Below are 15,301 nucleotides of genomic sequence, written 5' to 3'. Positions count from 1 at the left end.
ATTCTGGCGTCGCCACTAGCATCCAGTGTGAACCAGAATGTTCGAGAAAATCTGTTTAGTTTACAGAAAATCTGTTTTAGTTTAAATGATATACAATTTGTACATTATATCATTTTTTTAAATCATTCTTTATGTGCGAGTATTAATCAATCCAGGTATATTACTCGAAATTCACGTTTTGTCATCATAGAAGTGACTTCTTAAAACTACATGTCCCAGCCTGGACCCAGCATCACCCAGCAGCTCTCTTCTATTTACTGTGTCAAGGACGCCCTCTGCTGTTGATTTTGCACATTCGATAATGAGGATCCCCCAGTCATGGTTTTATGTTAAAAAAAGAACAAACAAATTATACAAATAAATTAATTAAAACAGCACATGCATACAAACATAGCCTACAGAGTAGACACACTATTAAATAGTTAATTAATTCAACAAGTTTGATTGATTGATTGAAATATTTATTAACAGTTTGCAGAATTACAGTACATTTCAAGCACAAACTCAATACAAAGGCTGTTAACTGTGAGTGGACGACCCAATTAAGCATTACACTTGTTTCCAATAGGGTCCATCATGTTCAATTCATCAAAAACATTTAGAGACGTACAAATAGACACTTCTATATAGACAAAGAACAGAACAGGAATTCATCATAATGGAGGTAAAAAGGGAAAAGAAACATATACAGTGAGGGAAAAAAGGGGTGGGTGGTGGGGGGGATTCACGTTCAGCTCCGTTCATTTGTTTGTTTTCCTTGGAGGAGCTGCGTTGGGTCCCCAAGTCGGCTCCGTGGCCGTACCTTGAGTTGGCTGTGTGGCCGTGACCGTCTCTTGTGTTGTCCTTGCGTTGGGTCCCCAAGTAGGCTCCGTGGCCGTACCTTGAGTTGGCTGTGTGGCCGTGACGACCGTCTCTTGTGTTGGCCTTGCGTCCGTGTTTGAGGGATTCCGATTTTACAGAGGCCAGTTTCGAATTGCATTGATTGATTGATTGATTGAAGAATTTATTAACAGTTTGCAGAATTACAGTACATTTCAAGCACAAACTCAATACAAAGGCTGTTAACTGTGAGTGGACGACCCAATTAAGCATTACACTTGTTTCCAACAGGGTCCACCATGTTCAAATCATCAAAACATTTAGAGACGTACAAATAGACACTTCTATAGACAGAACAGGAATTCATCAAAAAGGAGGTAAAAAGGGAAAAGAAATATATACAGTGAGGGGAAAGAAGGGGGGGGCGGGGGGGGGGATTCAGATTTTACGGGGGCCAGTTTCGAATTGCAGCCATCCGTAGGTGCCCTTTGAGAGCGGTTTTGAAGGAGTCAAGGGATTCGCATGTCTTAATGACAGTTGGTAGGGCGTTCCACATTTTGGTGGCATTTTGCAGCCATCCGTAGGTGCCCTTTGAGAGCGGTTTTGAAGGAGTCAAGGGATTCGCATGTCTTAATGACTGTTGGTAGGGCGTTCCACATTTTGGTGGCATAGGAGCGAAAATAATTTAGTCCCTTGTTTGTGCCGAATCTGGGTTGTACATGGTTCGTTGCACTCCCTCTGGTGTTGTGGGTGTGGACTTCGTTAACATTAAGGAAGTATCTAGACAGGTACATGGGTATCTTGGTGGTGTATCGAATCTTGTGGACCAGACCCATTGCAATATGCTGTACTCTGTCGTCGACCCTAAGCCATTCCAGCCTGTCGAAGTGGGCAGGGGTGAGGTGGGTTTGGGGGGCGAGGTCAAGTAGGAGCCTGACCAGTTTGTTTTGGGAAGTTTTGGAGCCTAGTTGTAAGGGCCTTTGAGGTGCTGTGGTACCAGGAGGTGCATGCATAGTCAAAGAAACCTTGTACAAGGGCTCCTGTTAAGGTCTTCAAGGTGTTTTTGTTGACCAGTGAGGAGATCCTGTAGAGGAATCTTGTTCTTTGGTTGACCTTTTTGATTACGTTGGTGGCCATTTTATCACCGGAAAGATTAGCCTCCAGGATGGAACCTAGGTAGGTAATTTCATCTTTACGTGTGATAACATTGTCACCCACTCTAACCAAGAAGCCATTTGCCTTGCTGAGATTACTATTAGAGCCAAAGAGAATGGATTCAGTTTTAGATAGTTAAAGATAGTTTGTTATCAGCGAGCCAGGTGCAGATTCTACCGAGTTCAGAGCTGAGGACCTTTTCAACCTGCAGTTTGTTCCTGTCCGAGACTAGCAGTGCCGAGTCATCTGCAAACAGGAACAAGTTGCAGTCACAAGCTGAAGTCATGTCGTTAACATATATTAGGAACAGTAAAGGCCCTAGTATGCTCCCTTGTGGAACGCCACAGCTCACTGGGAGGGGGGGGGACAGTGTTCCATTCACCTCCACCATCTGTTCTCTCCCCTCCAGGTAGGATTGCATCCAGCTCACTGATGTGCTATCGAAACCAATTGCTTTTAGCTTGTTAACCAGTATGGAGTGGTTCACGGTGTCAAAAGCCTTTTGGAGGTCCAGCATGACCATGCCGCAGTATTTGCCAGCATCCACCTCATGTTTGATGTGGTGTTTGATGTGGTGTCATTTATTGTCATGTATGTATGTATGTATGTATGTATGTATGTATGTATGTATGTATGTATGTATGTATGTATGTATGTATGTATGTATGTATGTATGTATGTATGTATGTATGTATGTTTTTGGCTATATAGAATTGTATATTTGTACGTCTCTAAATGTTCTGATGAATTGAAAATGGTGGACCCTATTGTAAACAAATGTAATGCTTTATGGTGTCGTCCACAGTTAACAGTTTTTGTATTGAGTTGTGCTTGAAATGTACTGTAATTCTGCACACTGTTAATGTAAATACTGTAAATACTTCAATCAATCAATCAATCAATCAATCAATCCTACTGATTCTGCCAATGTCTGTTCTTGTTTTACTGGATCTTAGTGCCTCGTTTGACACTGTGGTCAGTGGCCTTGTGGTTAGAGTGTCCGCCCTGAGACTGGAAGGTTGGGGTTCAATCCCCGGCCGGGTCATACCAAAGACTCTAAAAATGGGACCCAGTGCCTCCCTGCTTGACACTCAGCATCAAGGGTTGGATTGGGGGTAAGTCCCTGCGACATACTAGCGTCATGTCCAGGGGGTGTACTTGTACATCAAGCTGCCTCACGCTACAGAAACAGGAGATAGGCTCCTGCCCTATGGGCCTCATGGCTCGGCAAGGCTACTTACTTTTTTTTACAACGATTAGAGCACTATGTGGGACTCTCTGGAACTGTTATTCAGTGGTTCAAATCATACCTTCAGAATAGGAAATACTTTGTCTCTATTGGAAACTGTGTGTCCAAACAGATGGCCATGACCTGTGGGGTTCCACAGGGGTCCATTCTAGGACCCCTCCTATTTAATCTATATATGCTTCCCCTAGGACATATAATAAGCAATAACAAAGTAAATTACCATAATTATGCAGATGACACGCAAATGTACATATCAGTTACATCAACTAACTATGGTCCTATTGATTCCCTCTGTCGTTGTATTGAGGAAATCAATGATTGGATGCGGCAAAATGTTCTTCAATTAAATAAAGATAAAACTGAGATAATTGTTTTTGGACCACAGAATCAGAGACAGAGTGTAATCTCTCACCTTGAATCGCGGTCTCTTATACCCAAGTCTAGAGTCAGGTGAGAGATCTTGGTGTTGACCTAGACTCAGATTTAAATTTTAACAGTCATATAAAAACTGTAATTTCATCTGCCTATTATCACCTTAAAAATATTGCAAGAGTTAGAGGAATTATGTCCAAGCAAGACCTAGAAACACTTATACATGCTTTTGTTTCCAGTAGACTGGACTACTGTAATGGTCTGCTCACAGGACTTTCAAACAAAGTTCTTCGTCAACTCCAACTGATTCAGAATGCTGCTGCTAGAGTGCTGACGAAAACTAGGAAATATGATCATATTACACCAGTTCTAAAATCCTTACATTGGCTACCAGTATCCCAGAGAATTGATTTTAAAATGTTGTTACTTGTCTATAAATCTGTTTGTGGCTCTGGGCCCAGCTACATGTCAGACATGCTGAAGCCATATGAACCATCTAGAACACTTAGGTAATCTGGGGCTGGCCAACTAATTGTTCATCCCATAGTTGGAACAAAACATGGGAAAGCAGCATTTAACTATTATGCACCACAAACCTGGAATAATATTCCAGGTTACATTAGGAAATCCCCAACCATCGCTGTTTTTAAGTCTAATTTAAAAACATACTTATTTAACATTGCCTATCCTAATGATGTTTAATAACAGCTAGGTCTTGCCTGGGCTTTTAATCAAAGGTGGGAGTATTTGTTCTAATTTATATGCCAATTATGTAATGTTATTTTACAGTATTTAATTGTCTATTGTAATCTTTGTTTATTTTTTAAGTGCACTGTTGCACTCTGTATTTGTTTTTATTTCTGTAAAGCACTTTGAATTGCCTCATGTATGAAAGGTGCTATATAAATAAAATTGCCTTGCCTTGCCTTGCCTTACCTAGTACCTACCTGGACTGCTCCATTACAGTCCCTACAGCCGTGACACTGCCGCCTTTGAATGCTTATATAGATGCCACAAGAATATGGTTTTTAACAGTCCCTGAATGAAGATTTCATTATTAAATGTGTGCAAAACCATACCTATATTCAATAGTTTATAGCCTGAGGGGTCAATATAAGTAAATTAATTTAACCCTTCCACAGGAGTAGCTTTTTCATATTTTGTTATCACACATTTTGTTATTTTCACGTATGCTGTACAATGTACATGGTAGGTGAATAGGATGAAAAAAGAAGAAATAGTTATCACCATGAGACTTTCCCAGTTGATTACTTACATGAAGGGTGCCCTTTCCATATACATTTCCACATAACTAACTCATCTTACTTGATGAAACAAACTCATATGTTAATTTTGACTTGAGGTGTATAAAAGGTACAAGTTAAACAAAAGATAAACTCGAATTTGGCTACCAAAACGTGTTTCCTTTATGCCTGCTCACAGTATTTTCTTATTTATGGAGCGATACATATATTTAATATTCCCTCGTATGAAACCTTTTGACTCCAACATGTAATCAATATGAAATAAGATGGTTGACTTATCCATGGACGCTTATTGACGCATTGACACTTTATCCAATTTTCTGATTTCGATTCTAGAAAGTTATGCAAATTCAGGCACACTTTCCTAATTATATGCCTAATTTGCATATTTAAATGTACAATTTCATAAAACTCGTAATACAATAAATCATTGTCTTCAAGTTAAGTAATCAACTGTGGACTTTTCATAACTATTTCTTAAATTCTTTCATCCTATTCACCTATAATGTATATAGGTGAAGACAACAAAATGTGAGATAAATATGAAAAAGCTATTCCTGTGGAAGGGTTATCATACATTAATTAACTTATATTAACCCTATAAACTATATAATATGATATATGTCTTTGCCCTCTCATTTGATAATCATGGCTCACTTTTGAGGCTCTGGCAATGTGTCACCTGTGTTCCCTTCTAGAAGAAAAATGTATAAATGGTGGCAGTTGGATGCTCAATCAGATGCAATATTTACAAGAACTTTCATAATCAATGGCAACATAATCTGACAATGATTTTAAACTTGAATTTATTTATTACCTCCAATACATTGTGTACTTGAGCAATGACAACTAGGCAGTTAAAAAAATACAGTACACTTAACTTAAATTTAAAGCATTATAAAGCATACCTATGGCATACAAGAATAACTTTCCTAAAATGTACATCTTTACAAAGTGTTTACAGGTAAAATGTAAATTAAAAAAGAAAGAAAAGTGCAAAAAAAAAGAGTCAATGAAGACTGACAATCCCCACCAGTGAAACAGAGGACCAACATGTACAATGAAAATATAAAAAGAAACATACTTCATATTCTTAAGTTGTCTTTGATGCATATTTCTTGAACTGAACATTAGACGGTGAATTGTGCATTTCCAACTTTGCAGTGTGTGATATAAAACATTTTTGATAATATTCACAGTATTTTAATTAAATTTGGCAAGTGCCCCGGCATCCAAATAAAAACAGCCTTTTTTAATAAATAGATTTTACTTTCATTTACAAACTTGTGCTAACAGTGAAATGGGGCTGGGATCCGTTCTTTCAAATAAATATGATGTTTTAAGTGACTTGTTCAACATGAACTAGTGTTGGTTGTAAATACTGGGTTTACTTCAAGGGGAAAATTGAAACAACTAACGTGTGTTTGTGAACACCATTTAATTTAATTGAGAACCAACTGTGACTTTGTTCAGAATTCGAACATAATTCGGTCAATCGGGGATAGTGTGCATGCAGTATCAGTAGTGTGACAGTAGGGAGTGTCCCATTAAGTAAACAAAAGTAAACAAAGCATAAAGTCTATTTGTTTGAGTTTGGAAAAAACAAAACAAAAAGAAAAGTACACCAAATACAGTACTGTGGTTTAACTTATACTCCTTAATGTGCTCCTCTGTGGTCCCTGTTAAAGGTCAACTTTGCCGACAATGTTAGATAAAATGTGTCATTTTACATACACTGTTGGTGGCATTTTACCAGTGTCTAGAGAGACTCAAGACACAAAACACATTGAGTGCTTTTATGACAAATGTTCACATATCCTCCTCACAATAGACAGGTTAAACAAGAATAGGTGAAATCACACTTTAACAACAAAGTAAAAAAGAAACATTCTCATGTTGAGATACACATTTCATTTTTTTCGACGGAAGCCCGGGACCGATTTATCTTAAAACAAAAACATTTCTGAGTTACTCGATTCAAAATAAATATGAAGTCCTACCTCGCTTACCAGATCTGAAAGATCAACATCTTGTATCCATTTTAAAGCATGACACCCTATGGATGGTGGAGGTGTTGGAGCGCAATACCATTGACAACAAATAGCACAACTTTGTACATGCCCATTATTAGTTATATTCAATCGAGAGGATCTCATAATAACCTAAATGTTGTTGTTTTTTTAAGTTGCATTGGTTGTTTTAGCATTATTGCCAAGCTGTAAAATAGATTTTGCTACATTTCTATCCTGAGTAGCAAACTGCAGATTTCTCAAGCTGCCCGTTTGAATTGTTTGACAGTGTTATAACATTTAAAATGCTAGCTACCACTGAAAATTAGACACAAGGAGCATCTCTCTTATACAGGTTAAGATTAACTAGCAGCGTAAAAATGCTTAAAATAATCTCAATGGTAATTTAAGGGTTTAAGGGTTTGTTTCAAAATCGAGGTACACTGGGGTCAAACTTCGTAAAGGAGACAACATGATCCAACATCAGTTGAAGAGGACTGCATAAACCTTTTCCACCTGTTATTTAACCCTTACGGTAAATCACACAGAAGGTAGTTGATATTGGAAGTGCTAAGGCAGCTCACATGCAGGATTTGGCATGTGCTACTCTGACCGTGTGAAGGTCAGGCAGTAACTGTATTGCATGTTTTACAGAAGCCATGTAACAGCAAGGATATGTAACAATGCAGGCTTCTACATATAATCTGGCAGCACTCAAAGGAATTGCTCTGAGGGAAGCATCACATTTGTGTAGTATCAGTAATTAGTAAGTCTTGTATTCTGCTGTGTTAGTAATGGCACAGGCATCCAGGCAGAGCTGCAGAGTCCCTTTTTTGTAATTTATTGTATTATTGCTAAGCTGATACAGGTTTGGCTTTCACTTGGTCAGGCGAAGCTGCTGGAGCTCAGACAATGGAACTTGTCCCTCAGTGATTGGACAATATTGGGCTGGCTCTGCTGGGGCTCGCTCCATAAGTATTTCTCCAGTTGCTTCCGCTCCAGAGAGCTCAGCGGGTGACAGGAGTGCGCTGGCGTGCATGGCAGACTCTGGGACTGCAGAACGAGTCCCCGGCTCTGATCCAACGTGGCCAGCCCGTTTGGCTCCCTCTCGTCCTCAGAGCGGATCTCCACGTAGTCATCATCGTCATCGTTGTCCCTGAAGTTGGCCAGGTAATTGTTTGTTGCCATCAGCACAGCAGAGGCCCTGTTCAACACCACCACCTGCCGACTGTCCTGCAAGGTGAGCTCAGGCTGCCCGTGGCTGGACCGCTCCGGGAGGCTGCTCTGCCGTCCGGCCCGGCCCAGACTGGGGGTGTGGAGTCTCTCGCGGGACAGTGCCGGAGCAGTTCCAGTGGTGATCGAGCCAAACAAGCCGCTGTTGTCCATGTCCTGCTGCCGGTCGCCCAGAGCATTGACTGACTTACAACGACTGGGGGAAGTCTTTGAGTTGGAGGAGGAGGGGGCATTAAAGGTCGGATGTCTTTTTATGGAACTGTACACGTGCTCCTCTTTGTCGCTGGACGTCGGCACGCAGGCGCTCCACCTCTGGGTCGGTGGCGTGGTGGGAGGGGGAGGGAGGGTCTTGAAGGCAGGGTCGGAAGAGGAGGGTGTGAGTTTGCGCTGGGGGGTGGAAGAGGCACAGGCTTCCCCAGCCTCACTGGTCAACGACATGAAGCTGGCAAGCTCTCCGTTGCTGTAGGTGGAATGGAGCCAGTCCTCCTCCAGGAAGGACTCTGGCATGGAGGTAGAGGAGGGCAGGCCTGAGTGGCTGTCCTGTTGAGCTGAGGAGGTCTGGAACCCAACCTGGTCATAGAGCTGGGAATACTCTGCTATCCTGGCACCTGGAGAAGCAAGAATCACTTTAATTCTTAAATATTAAAATACATTGTATTCTCAAACAATTTAGTTAAGCCATGTCTTAATCCCTCAAACATAACACTGATAATTTAATTTGGAGAACCAAACACGTCTTAATAAGAAGTTAAAATGTGTACATTATTGTGAGAAACCATACAATTTTTGAAATCTACCTATGGCTGCGCCTCCCTGCTTCTTCTCTTCTAAAATGTCTGCCAGGTCTTTCTGCTTCTTCTCAGCCCTGGACCGACTGCAAGGGTCACCTGGGTCCATACTCCTCATGCGCAGCAGCTGGTTGGTTGGCTCCATACTCTTCATGCGCAACAGGTGGTTGGCTTTTTTGATCTTCTGGCTGTACTGCCGCGCCATGAGGAACACGCGGTTTTTGGATTTATCCTGGTCCTCAGAGTCACCCAGGAGGAGAGAGGAGGAAGCCAGGGGTGAGTTCAGGCCCACCAGTTCCCCAGGAAACAGGCTATGGAAGTTCCTGAGGGAATTCTCGTTCTGTGGGGCGACTGGGGAACTCTGGGGAAGCTCTACCAGATCTTCGTCCTCCAGGCGGAAACTGCCGCTGCTGAGACGGGCCAGTCTGGTGCGCATGCTCTTCACAGTACCAGGTGTGACAGGCAGCGGAGGGGGAGGGAGACCGCTGTCCTCTCCTTCTACGATGCCTTTTAGGGGCTCAGGGAAATTGATGACTGGGATGTTGAAAGTGGGCATTGTAGAGATGGGCGGGGGAGCAGGTTGATGTGATGGAAGACTCTTGGTAGGGGACGAACACGCCTGGGGGAAAACTTCAGAAGGTTTCTTTTTAGGGCTGCTCTTGGCTGCAGGTGCCTTCTTCGGCGACTCCCGACTGCTGACAGGGAAGGCGGCAGGCAGCCGGTCTGCTTTCTTCTCGTTGACCTTGATGTAGTTTTCCAGGTCGTTCCAGATCTCGTCGACCTGCTCCGACATCTTGTCGCCGGCGTGTGAACGCTGAGAAAATGTCTCTGAAGCAGACGAGGAGGAATAGTCTGGTTCTGACGAACACGTGACAGGATGAGAGGGGTCCGTTTCTTCAAAGTCCCCGAAATGGAGGCTCTCCTCAGACACGAACCCTCCGAGGCTTTCAGTCAGGTCTGGCTCAGAAGCCAGCAGACTGTCCCTCTGTTGTTCCTGTTTGTTCCCGTCACTAATTCCCTTCAGATCTTTTGGTGGTGGTTCCCTGAAACATATGGTGTCGTAGATGTTTTCCTCCTCCACTATCTTGAGCTCACATGTCCCAAACGGTTCTGTCTCCTGTGTGGAGGACCGGTTGCTCTCTGAGGAAGTGTCCGGTTCTATCCTAGATTCTGCCGCCTGGACCCCTGGAACATCATGTACCCCTCCTGTCTTGACCGTGGCACCCTGTGTGTCTTTAGAGGTCTCCTTCCGCGCCTCATGGTCCCTCCTGATGAGCCCCATGCTCTTTAGGTCCTCATAGCTGATGTTGTCGTAAACGTTCTCAATATCATCCATCGTGAGCTGTTCTGCAGAGGATGACCCAGAGATTTCATTGCTGGATGATTCGGTGTGGATCACTTCAAGGTCGGCGAGATGGGGCTGGCTGTCATCAGGGCTCTGTCGGCCCTCGGTGGCCTTCTCCCCCGCACTGCTCGCCCTCCGCAGAACTCTGCCCCCGCTGGGCGGCGGGTCTACCTGCACGGTGGGCACTTGCTCCACGTGCCAGCTGCAGGGCCTGGCCGACCTGGGCGAGGAGGTGGCCTCCGATGGCGCCGGGGGCGTCTCCGGCTCCATCACACTGTGCTCGGTGGGCACGAACATCTGGTAGATATCCTCTTCCTCGTCGTCGGGTTGCATGGTGCGCTGGCGTGTGGGGAACATGGCCCTGCGTGCGCTGTGGTCAGCCCAGATGTTCCTGACCGACTGCTCGCCTCCTGGGACCATTAGCGAGGGATGTGGGGACTCGGGAACGTCCTCCATCACGTGAGGAGTCCTGATGAGTGGCGGGTGGTTCACTAGAGTCTCTCTCGCTCTCTGAAAGGAAGAGTGAAGAGCATCAGAATGAATGCTAAAAGGTAGAACTTGAATGTTTTGCCTAGTAATGATCAGGCATATACCAATATAGCTACCTGTAGGTCTGAGGTACTCATATTGAAGCTCTTCCATTGGTCTATGCTATCGACAGATGCCTGAGGATTCAGCCTCTTCCTGCTGCCCTTACCAGGGACTCGCAGCCTCTTGCCTCCTCCCTGAAAAACAGAGTTACATTCTTAACAGAAACACTCAATTTAAGAGACTTTACTTTATTTGTTCATTTGGTCAGGACAATGCTGAAGTTTATTTATGTAGTACATATACTGTACACATGATTAAGTGTAAATATGCCGGATTTAGCGTAAGCTCATTTCCATCCGTAGGACATCTCCAAAACATTAAAACAGACAGACTTACAAAGCTTAACTAGAGTATAACTACTCTATAAAATATTATAAGTGGTCTGGTTATTTATTTTTATTTTCTTTAAATGTTTTTTTTTGCGGCTTTCGCCATTTATTTTATATTTTTTATAGAGGGACAGACAGTAGGCTGACAGGAAATGGGGGAGAGAGATGGGGGGGGTGACATGCAGTAAAGGCCGTCGGGATCGGGAGTCGAACCCGCAGCACACTGCCAGACTCGGACTACCGGCCAAGGTGGCTGGACCACTGAGCCACGGCCCAGGCCACTGGTTATTTCTTTAACCATTGTTTTAATTGACCCTTGGATGTTGTGGGGGTGGGGCTTTCCCTTAGTATAACTGGACTTGGTCAAAGTCTAATTGAGTCACAATCATTGTGGACACAGGTTTCACTCACCAGGCCACTGTCGTCTTCATCGTCAGCGTCCTGCTGATGTGGCTCCTCCCCTTCTCTGTCACTGTGGTCATAGTGGTCACCAGGGTCCAGGGACTCCTGCGATTGGTTGATAAGGCTGCGACTACGACCAATAGTGCCCAGAGCCAGCTGGGACACCGGAGACAGCAGGGTGGCACCAAGACTCGTCCGCTGTAGAGGAATGAGTTTACAGCATTTATTATTAGCCTATTATATTATACTGTATATACACAATATATATTACATATATTATATTGCTAAATGCCTATATTGAAATGATATAATGTGTGTGTGTGTGTGTGTGTGTGTGTGTGTGTGTGTGTGTTACATGTGTGTTTGTGTGCAAATGTAAAAAAAAACCTTGAACATTTTTCTATGTCCTTCATCTTCAATCCACAACTCACCTTTTGACCGTCTGTGTTGGCACCGCTTTGCTTTGGACTCTTCAGTAATTTGGACAGAGGTTCTGGAGGAAGGAGTGAGAAATGTAATGATGAGTGATCATTGATCAATGGACAAAAAGTGTTCTGTTCTTCTGTTGGAATGAAAGCTGGCGTCTCACCTTTCCTGCGGGATCTACGCGGAGTAGGGCCCTCTTTTGTTTGAGGGGAGCCCTTTTTGTCACCATCGGGGCTGTATTGAAAACCTGGCATGGCATCCATCTCCAGAATGGCTCGTTTGGCCTAGGGTTTAAGATAATAGAAGAGGGCATAAGACAGAAGTGGTGAGCATGCGGAATGCCTCTGCACTTCAACACTAGAGGGCACCAGAGTACAGTCTTCAGTCAGCCAAATAATGATAAATTAGTTTTCATGCATCCATGTTCATGTTTTGACACTGTAAAGCCTTTAATGCACTGTACAATGAGCCGCCTCAACAACTTGCTTTGGGCCAAAGTGATCATATTTCCACCTTTCCAAAAAAACAAAGACAACAGCTGCGCAAACATTATACTACTAATAATGTACTTGTAATGGAGAGTGGAAAAAAGGAAGGAAAAAAAGGACAGAAAAACAGTAGCAGAGAGGAAACAAAACAGCGGGCAACATTCTACGATAGTTCCAAAATATCCCACTATTAGTGGTGTAGTCTACCGTTATGCCCTATATACGTAGTATATCGTGCCGAAGTTTCGGGAAAAAAGGCGTATCCTGTCTGCTAATCATTTCATAGATTGACCACGTGCGAGCGTATAGCCTAAACGTGCGCATGTCGCGCAGGGAATAATTATGGTATACCATCTGAAAATAGTAGAGGAGGCTGAATAAACAGTCAAAAAGGACACATCTAAACCTATAGGCTGGGTGCTGGATACAAAAAAAGTCACAATGAAGAAATGAAAAAATCTGCAATTGATCCGTCCTCAGACCTTCTGAGGAAGGGCTGCGGCCCGAAACGTTACCTACCAGTAAGATATTTTGGGAGCATCAATTGGTGTGCGGATTTTTTCATTTCTTCATACCATCTGAAAAAACCTAGGCTACAGCACTTCCCACTATGTAACTGTTTACATCATCAGAGATGGAAAGTACCGCTGACCTTGGCTGGGATTTTGGCCGGATGGTTTTCAAGTATCAGCCTCTTCAGGTGTAAGATCCACATGCGCTTATCCTGCTGTGATTTGGCCTGGGGGGCGGAGAAAAGAAAAGAGACCACCACGACACAACACAGATGAGAAGACGATAAGACGTTGAGAACGATCATGAGGAGATTAGCCTGAAAAACATTTGGAACATGCCCTTGTGCTCTGCTCTTCTAAGGCTTCCTTATGTAACACAGATTACTTCTTCGGGCGCTTCTGCAGAACCCTGTGGTTACGAGACAAGGGCTGACATTAGACCCTAAACACGTCGACGTGTCTGAGCACTTGGCCAGTCTACCCAACAAAGACACACCTGTGAACTCTTGTTCACTCGGCTTTGCAGCTATCCATCTACACACTAGACCACTGTTTCCCCAACAGAGGGTTGGGAGCCATGTTTGACCCATTTGTATGGATCACGGCATTATAAAAATATATATTATATATATTTTTTAAAAAGTTAAAAAAAAGATATAATAATAATAATAATAATTAAAAAGACATTTCAAAACCTTTGTCAAGAGAATTTCATGAATTAAAAAAACAAATCAAAGAAATGCCATTAATAAAAAAAATAACGTAAGTAGTGTAGTAATAGGTGATTTACAAGCCAATCAGCAATTTTCACTATAGTTTGGTTCCCATGGAGACATCAGGTTTGTGAACCCTTGCACTAGACTACTGTACAGGGAATGACAGTAAGTTGACTGACTTTTGTTATGCTGTGCGCTTGCTTTGTAAAGGGTCTCATTTATTATGCACACTGCATATTTAAATATGTGTTTACTGTACCTGTACTGTGTGCTGTAGTTTGGGGTTTTTGTAATGGAACACGCTAAAACTCAGCGGCTCTTTAGGGATGACCTCCACCAGCATCAGGTTACAACACTGCAAAAAAGAGAGCACAGGTGGACAGGGTGAGAAAAATAACATACAGAGTATATTGTCGCTGTCGTGCGAAAATGTCCATAAATGTAATTATTATTTACTCGCAACACAAGCTCTTGTTAATACTTTGCATTGGTGAAATATTTATAAATCCCATATACACACTTTCAAATAAAAAACAAACAAACACTGCATAATGTTGTGATCTTGGAGATCTCTCTAGGTTCCTGCTGGACATCAACGATATACAGTTGGAGGCCATCGATATTGTCCTTTTCTTTTTGCTGAGGTTTGCGTGATCTGCGCAAAAGGACAGTTAACCCATTTTGGGCGGGAACCCCTTTTGGTGTTTTAAACATTATGTTATAATTTAGCTATTGAAAAATAGCAGATCTACAAGCTCATAGCGCGCCACCGAGTGGCGCGCTACGAGCTTTGTAGGTCTGCTATTTTTGAAAAATCGTGAAAATATTTATTTCAGAAAACTGGAGGATTTAGAAGGATTTTTAAAAATTTTGAGGTCAGGCCTAAATGGGTCAAATGATAAGGGACAATATCGGTGGCACCCAACTGTACACACTTTCAAATGTAAAAAAAAAACAACAAAAAACTGCATAATGTTGTGATCTTGGAGATCTCGCTAGGTTCCTGCTGGACATATAACGATATATAAAGTGCTCATGGTGCGTAACGTTGTCCAGTGAACTGACCAGGATGTGAGCCTTGTATGTGTAGGACTCCTCGCGCTTCTTGGTGATGAGCAGCAGCTTGTCGAACAGGAACAGGCTCCTCTCGTTCTTGGCCCTCTGCAGCCGGAACGTCCCCTCCAGAACCAGCTCTCCGTAGCCGATCAGATCAGGGCCCTTCCAGTTGGTCAGCAGGCTCTGGATCTCCTACAGAGAAGAATAGGAGAGAGAGAGAGAGGAGGAGAGAGAGAGAGAGAGAGAGAGAGAGAGAGAGAGAGAGAGAGAGAGAGAGAGAGATGACAAATGAAAAGAAAGTAACAGATGCTTATTAAAGTTTCTAACTTAAATGTAAAACCGAGATTAAAGTAATTCAATTTGATTGGACAGAAATTACATGGAAACTATAAATTGAACGGCAGGAAAAAGAACAATGTCTTTTGATGAATTCCTGTTCTGTCTATAGAAGTGTCTATTTGTACGTCTCTAAATGTTTTGATGATTTGAACATGGTGGACCCTGTTGGAAACAAGTGTAATGCTTAATTGGGTCGTCCACTCACAG

At 42.9% G+C, this 15,301-nt stretch overlaps 1 protein-coding gene across 1 annotated transcript in view; it reads right to left on the bottom strand.

The window, feature by feature from the left end:
• Positions 1 to 5,649: 5,649 nt before the first annotated feature.
• LOC306941337 (pleckstrin homology domain-containing family G member 1) overlaps positions 5,650 to 15,301 on the bottom strand; it is an 87,156-nt gene continuing 77,504 nt past the window's right edge. The window contains exons 8-16 of the mRNA XM_079526754.1: positions 14,765 to 14,947; positions 13,959 to 14,054; positions 13,124 to 13,210; positions 12,147 to 12,267; positions 11,989 to 12,050; positions 11,567 to 11,755; positions 10,841 to 10,960; positions 8,900 to 10,745; positions 5,650 to 8,710 (exon numbers count right to left, since the gene is read on the bottom strand). Of these exons, the coding sequence (XP_079382880.1) occupies positions 7,755 to 8,710; positions 8,900 to 10,745; positions 10,841 to 10,960; positions 11,567 to 11,755; positions 11,989 to 12,050; positions 12,147 to 12,267; positions 13,124 to 13,210; positions 13,959 to 14,054; positions 14,765 to 14,947 (3,660 nt within the window). The 3' untranslated portion in view covers positions 5,650 to 7,754. The remainder of the gene's footprint in view (positions 8,711 to 8,899; positions 10,746 to 10,840; positions 10,961 to 11,566; positions 11,756 to 11,988; positions 12,051 to 12,146; positions 12,268 to 13,123; positions 13,211 to 13,958; positions 14,055 to 14,764; positions 14,948 to 15,301) is intronic.

Source organism: Electrona antarctica (genome assembly GCF_951216825.1).
Source record: "Electrona antarctica genome assembly, chromosome: 17".
NCBI classification, from domain to species: domain Eukaryota; kingdom Metazoa; phylum Chordata; class Actinopteri; order Myctophiformes; family Myctophidae; genus Electrona; species Electrona antarctica.
Note: the sequence above shows the minus strand (reverse complement) of the source record. Positions and strands in the feature narration are given on the sequence as shown.